The sequence below is a fragment of the Arachis duranensis genome, chromosome 6, assembly GCF_000817695.3.
Source record: "Arachis duranensis cultivar V14167 chromosome 6, aradu.V14167.gnm2.J7QH, whole genome shotgun sequence".
NCBI classification, from domain to species: domain Eukaryota; kingdom Viridiplantae; phylum Streptophyta; class Magnoliopsida; order Fabales; family Fabaceae; genus Arachis; species Arachis duranensis.
The window spans coordinates 14,505,277-14,512,066 of record NC_029777.3 but is presented as its reverse complement, the minus strand read 5'-3'; the positions used below and the strand labels follow the sequence as shown (position 1 = coordinate 14,512,066).

Here is a 6,790-nt window from a genome sequence, read left to right as displayed (position 1 = left end):
TAGAAGAATATATGTTATAGAAATAAAAGGAAGAGAAATATTATCTAAACTTCTTATAAAAAAAGTGTTATAACATTCAATTATTAATATATATTTTAAGAATATATTTAAAAATATAATATTTTATATATTATCAAAGATAAAAATTAAAATATTTTATTATTGTATATTAAAATACATGTTTTTTTACCTACTAAGATACACGGGTGAAATGTAAATTAATTAAATTTGTAAATTATTAAAATCAGTGAACCTCTGAAAATAGAAGTATGTGGGATTTTCCAAGGTAGAGTTATTATCAGAATGGATTAGGAGATTATCATCTTGGAAAATGTTAAATTCAGTCAAGTTGAATGATAAACTTATTAACTACAGGAGTAGGTGAAGAAATTTTACTATAAATAGCCCGGATTCGCTAACCGATTTTTTATCCAATCTACGAAAATCAAAGTAAAAGATAGTTTTAACATAAAATATTTAATTTTTTATTTTTATATTAGATTGACAATATTACTTTTAAAATTTATAAATGGTTAAAATGTTAATATCAGATGTAGTACTCTTTGATTTAAAATATAGAAATCAAACGTTCGATTTTTTAAAATATATAAATTAAAAGTACATTAACAGTACAAAATATACTCCAGAATTTAATTTCTATACTTTTAATAATGGATTACAATATTAACATATATCATTATGAACAAATTTAGCCAAATTACTTACATATTCAAATAAAAAAATAATTACATACTCTTCATTTAATTATATTTTTTTACAGTAATTTGTAAGCATTATATTCATTAAAGCATTTGACCAATTTAATAGCTTGTAATTCTCGTAAATATGAAATCTTACCTAATAAAAGTAAAATACATCATTTACCAATAAATATTCAAATTTTTTTTACATTGATCTTAATTTACTAACAAGTATGACACTTTTAAAAATATAAAAAAATTATAAAAAATATAAAATTTAAAGTTTTTAATGATATTAAATATATAATAAATTAATTTCTCTACATAAAAAGGAAAAATCGTTTTATATTTTAACGAATATATTTAAGAATTTAATTTTGATACAATGTAAAACTATTTTACACACATGTATCCAATCACATAACACTACATTAGTAAAAATATATGTATTTATATTTGTGTATAAATATATGTATAATTTAATTTATTTTCAATAAATTTAATGTATACATAGCATGATGTTCACCCTTTTTAAACTTCGCAGTCCAATTGACTACTAAAATTAGCTATGTATTTATGTATAAATATATATGTAGTTTAATTTATTTTTAATGTATATTTATATTCTAATATATATTTTATATTAGAGACTAACTTTAGTAGCTAATTTTGGTATACATGTAACATAACTCGTTAAAAAGTGAACAGAAGTTGAATGAACGATAGATTTTTCAACTAAAATTGACAAGGGGAAAAAATTCTAATTACATTTCTTGCTATAGAATTAAAGTAAAAAGAGAGAGAGATATATATTATATATATCTACACACTACAATTGTTGCATATAATGTGTTGTTGTGTTACATAATTAGGGCTCATGGTGAACTTGCAAATAATAGCCTTATAGAAGGCAACAAGAATGCAGTCCCTAATCCCCTACTTCCGATTTCAAAATTGTTAGGCCCAAATTGATTGTAACTTCCTTTGATTATCACAATTCACCACAAATATAAAGCAAGTGGTTCCACCTTTTCCAACATGAGATTCTTCCGATTTGTTGAAATAAAATAAGCCATGTGAATTCTAATACTTCAGCTCAGACAGGTGGCTGGGGAATGAACTTAATATTGATGGCACATTCCTCCCACAAACTGGGGAAGATTTCTGGCCGCTCCCGGCAGAGGAATTCTCAATTTGGTGCTTCTGTGAAGTGTTTATTGATAATGATGGAACAGGTTTGCTTCCTTGGGAATTTGTCTTCATGTTGCCACCACCATTAGGTGGAGTTCCTGCAACTATTGTATTTGTGCTAAAAGGCTGGGTGTTACTCAGAAGTTGTTGCCCTTGTTGGGGTGGCAGGGCTGGCATGTAATTTCCCACGAAAGATATTTGGCTGTGACCTTGTAAAACTCTTTCTTGCTCATAAGAAAAACCATTCAGTGATGGGGTAGCAGATGTTACAATAGATGTGTTCTTTGACTGAGAAGCTTGGTTAGATATTTTGCATTGATTAAGAGTTTGCGAGAAAACTGTGGGACTGTTCACATGTTTTGTAGCAATGGTAGAATTAGTTGATGATGCTTTATATTGAGTAGGCATGGCAGGTAGCTGCTGCAACATACCATGTTGCTGCTGGAGATGAAACAGCTGTAGTGGATGTTGAGAATTTGAAGCAATACTAGAAAGTGGCGAACTCGAGGTTGTTGAAGTCGAAGTCATGGAATGGCTGGGCCAGTTTACATTCATAGGAGGTGACATAAAGTTGAGATTCTTTGATGAATTATCGAAAACAAGGGTCGTTGGCACATTGGTTGATGGCTTACCAGAAGTTGAGGCTTTCTTTTCATCATCTTGGTGGGATGACTTACCTCCATACTTCCCTTCAGTAACTGAATAAATGTTTTGCTGCATAGTGTGAGATGCACTTGCAGCTTGATATCCTTGCCATGATGCAATGTCAGGGAGGTTCTGAAATATCATTGGGTTCTGTGCCAGAGAAGAGAAGTTCAGATTTGAAGGAACACTAGAACCATTGAATGCTGCAAATGATAAGGCAAAAGGTTGAGCTGGCATTCGATCATCTCCACCTTTTGGAGCCTGTGGCAGTTGCTTCTTGTCACTGAAATTTCCACCGTTACCACCAACAATATTATCTGATGTCCCAGATGGCCTGAAAGAAAAGTTTACTGGCTGAACCGGAATGGTGAAGTTCTGCCCAAACACATTCTTTTGGGAGTAAGATGTTCCACCAATAAATGGACTGTTCTCTCCAGCCATCCCAATCTCATCATGCTTATGAGGATTAGATAGCAAAGCGTGCTGCTTTTGTAACAGCTGTAGTTGCATAGGTGTAGTGGTTAAAACACTATTATCATTGATTTGTGTCCCCTGTGATTGCTTATGAGAAGATGAACCATTTGAAGTGCTTGCATTGAGATAACTCGGTTGAATCAATGATTGGGAGTGAGGATGTTGAAGAGGATGGAACATCTGAGAAGTGTACAAAGGCCCATTCAGTATAGGTGTTGGTTGTGCAGGGCTTGCAACCTTGATGGCAGCAGATGCTCCAAGAGGAGTTGAGAAGGGGAATGGATACCCACTATTCCGAACTATTGTCATATAAGGAGTGTCATTGGCTGTCAAATTTGGGGAGCTAAAGCCCGTTGCAGCAGCAACTCCTGCCAATGTAGAGGAGGTACCAAGAGCTCCCACGGGTGAACTATGGGATTTATTAGATAAGGCAGCACTGCTGGTGGAGTTGACTCCTGCGGCCTGAATAGCGGTGTTTGTCATTGATGCTTGATGCTGGCCAGTAGGAAATAGGAAAGCAGGACCATGCTACATCCAAAATCAAAGCACGTTAATTTCCAAAATGATATCAACCAAAGCAATCAATTAAATAGACAACATGACATCCTATTCTTGAACTTTACAAAAGAATAAGACAAGATCATACCACTAGATTACCAGTTGACCCTGCTTGTGAACCTTGCTGAAGCACAAGCTGCTTCATTTGTGTTGAATCTATTGAGTTGGCAAGAGCAGAATTTCTAACTGAAGCAAGACTATAATCGTTAGTAGCAGCGCATCCCTTCTCTTGTGCAACACTTTGGTTTAAACTTGCGTGTTTTTTAGACTTCTTCCCAACAAGCATACTCCCTGCAGAGCGCATACAATTGATATCACTGTGCTTTGTGTTGCACGGAGGAGGACCAGAGGCAACAGCTGATGGCAAAAGGGGGTTCATCTTTGTACGTTGTTGGTGGAAGAAGACATTGCGAGCAATGTAATGATGGGTTGCACATCTCTTTGCTCGAGGTTCAGAGAGAACAAAACTCATATGCTGCATGAATAAATCCATGAGAATAAGGAAAAGACTCAAACAGGTACAACAAGAACTGATTTAGCTCAAAATTATAGTACCTCTTGTGGGGCCATTGCGGAAACTGTGGTTTTTTCGGTCTTCACTACATTCTGCATGGGTGCCATGTATCTGCTGATCAACAGTTACTGATCTTAGAAAAGCCAACTCACAAAATTCACACCACCAATGACATAGTAAAATTAGATTGGCAGCAGAATGAAAGCAGAATCCAAGGGAATTAAAGGATGTAATACCTGACAGCCAGGAGATTGCCTGGCCCTTCTGATACCGCTATCGACAAAGACACAGAACTAGATTCACCTGAAGAAGGAAATAAGAAATATAAGAAACATTAATTCTGAACAAGTCATATGGTACTATATACAATAATAATAATAATAAATAAATAAATAAATAAATGTGCCAAGTTTTACCAGTTTTCTCCACTTTGAGGTTTGTGAATTTAATGGGTTGCTCCATATTTCTAACCTGCTCCTCGATATGTTTGCCTGGCTTCAAATCAAGCTTTAACTCATCCATCGCCACGTCTTTGTCTTCTTCCTTCATTTTCTCTTTCTTAGCGAGTCTTTCTGCATTATCTTTAAGCTTGACACTATCTTCACACATTAAAAAATTATCCCTTTCTGGGGATGTCATCATTGGAGGAGGAGCCTGTTCACAAAGCCACACTTCTTCTTTAATATACTTGACAGCAAAAACTAAAGGGGAAATGTATTTGCCATGCAAACAAAGAAGGGATCCTACCATAAGATCAATCTCAAACTTGTCCATTCGTTGGCCCTTGTCCTCGGGAATAGCAGGCACACTAGCAAATTCAACAACCAACCAAATGGGGTCACTAATTAGGAATCCCAAAGAAATCCAATATATATATAGTTTTTTTTCCTTTTTTGTTAATGCTTACTCTCTAATGGAAGCAGAATCCTCATGTTTGTTAACATCCAATTTGGAAGGAGTTTCACTTATGAAGAACTCTGATCTTCCATCTGGTAAAATGTCACATCCAGCACCTGAATTCAAATCATTTTCCGATTTTACAGCCTCTGATGATCCAATTTCATGACCAGGACCATTGTCAGCATCATCAGAAGGCTTCTCCACTTTTACAAATTGGGTAGCTAGAGCTGAAGAACTGTGATCTTCCACTTTCTTGTTGTCTTATACAGAAAATGAAAAGGTAGAAAGAAAAATAAAAGGGTCAAAAATAAAATAATTATGATGAAAGAGAGAGAAACTCGAGGAGCCGATCCTATAATTAAACCCACCAGCATCATCAGAAGGAAGAGTCGATGGACTAGTACTCGATTCCAGCTTCTGCGAAGAAGAATAATGGCTGCTATTGGAGGTCTTCAAATCGAAGAGAAGCTCAGCTATTTCAATATCGATGTCTTCGTCAGTTGACGAACACAATTTCAACTCCTCCGAAAGCCGAGTCTTCGATCCTATCAATTTCTACAACAACAACACAAACCAGAAAACTCAGTCCCGGAAAAAAAATAAATAAGAGCGAGTTTTTCAAGAGCAAAGAAAGAACACAGAACAATTACCATCTTCTTCAGAGAAACAGTGGAAAAAGAAGGTGATGATGCCGCTACAGCACTCCGTGAACTCTGCTCCTCCGATGTTCCAAACGCCCGACTCGCATGCGTCCTTTTTGCACCAGCTGCACAAGCCCGCCAAAAAAATAAGAGAATGATAAAAACTAGAAAAAGCATTCAAAAAAGAGTGGACTCTGATTTTAGATGAAAGCGTGCTTTGACCTGAGCGAGCCTTGCGGGGAACCGTAACACCGATGATTTCGCGACTGATGGAGGGAGGACGAGGAGGAACAAGAGGCAGTGGGGTTGAGCTGAACGTCCGACGATGATTTGAATCCGGTGCAGAGGACGAGGCCGTATTTGAGGAAAGCTCCCGCGAAACACCGGCGTCAAAAACGTCACCGTCTTGGTGTTCATTGGTAACACTCTCAGCTTCTTCGTAAGAGCCTCTCCTTCTCTTGGACGGTTCCCTTTCCCGATCCCTTTCCCCCTTTCCCTTCAACCTCACCGTCTCCGTCTCCGTCTCCTGCACCAGCTGCACCTCTCCCTCCTCTATCACGTTAATCAGATTCAAAATTAATAAATACAAAAGACGCAGAGAAATGAACAAAGAGAAAATAGAAATAAGAACGTACGAGAAGAGCGACGGAAGGGAATAGTAGAGTGACGGCGTTTAGGGAAGGCATTAGCGGTGAAAGGTAGTGGTCTTTTAGAATCTCTAGTTTTGTTGTTGTCAATGTCCATGGTGATGAGATTGGGTCGTTGTCGTCCCTTGCTGTTGTTGTTGCTCTTGTTATTGTGTTGATGAAGATGAAGATGGTGGTGTTGTGTCATGTGATGTGATGTAAAGAAAGTGAAGCGAGAAATCAGTGGGTGTGGGTGCTGAGCGCAAAGGCTGATGCGGGAGAATTGGACGCGTCACTCACCGGAATCCCTGCACATGCGGCGGCGAAACTCTCGGAATCGTTGACGCCGAAAAGAGTGCTATGCGAAGTGTCCAACCTCAAATCAAATAAAAACATCCAAACACTCACTCTCTCTCTCTCTCTCCCCCTCCCTCTGTTTCAGCCTTTCTTTCCGCTTTCCGATCACTTTTTTCTCTCTTCTCATCTCCCTTGTCTTCTTCTCGAACCACAACTTCGCTTCCCTATCTTTTCTCCCTCTTT

At 37.1% G+C, this 6,790-nt stretch overlaps 1 protein-coding gene across 2 annotated transcripts; it reads right to left on the bottom strand.

Annotated features, from left to right (window-relative positions):
• Positions 1-1,485: 1,485 nt before the first annotated feature.
• Positions 1,486-6,790, bottom strand: LOC107492992 (protein TIME FOR COFFEE). 2 transcript variants are annotated; one of them, XM_016114069.3, is made up of 11 exons: positions 6,260-6,790; positions 5,847-6,176; positions 5,634-5,749; positions 5,352-5,538; positions 4,991-5,243; positions 4,831-4,891; positions 4,500-4,737; positions 4,320-4,386; positions 4,125-4,197; positions 3,658-4,044; positions 1,486-3,539 (listed from the first exon to the last, which is right to left on the bottom strand). In XM_016114069.3, the coding sequence occupies exons 1-11, from the start codon at positions 6,456-6,458 to the stop codon at positions 1,785-1,787; spliced, it is 3,666 nt and encodes a 1,221-aa protein (XP_015969555.1). In that variant the 5' UTR covers positions 6,459-6,790; the 3' UTR covers positions 1,486-1,784. The 2 variants fall into 2 exon arrangements, with proteins under 2 accessions (XP_015969555.1, XP_015969556.1); XM_016114070.3 differs by having other exon boundaries at positions 4,125-4,194.

Coding starts and splice junctions, on each gene's coding strand:
- LOC107492992 (XM_016114069.3), bottom strand. CDS start 6,458: ATGACACAACACCACCATCTTCATCTTCATCAACACAATAACAAGAGC. Junction 5,244..5,351: donor TCTTCCTTCTGATGATGCTG/GTGGGTTTAATT, acceptor TTTCTGTATAAG/ACAACAAGAAAGTGGAAGAT. Junction 3,540..3,657: donor GGTCAACTGGTAATCTAGTG/GTATGATCTTGT, acceptor TTTTGGATGTAG/CATGGTCCTGCTTTCCTATT.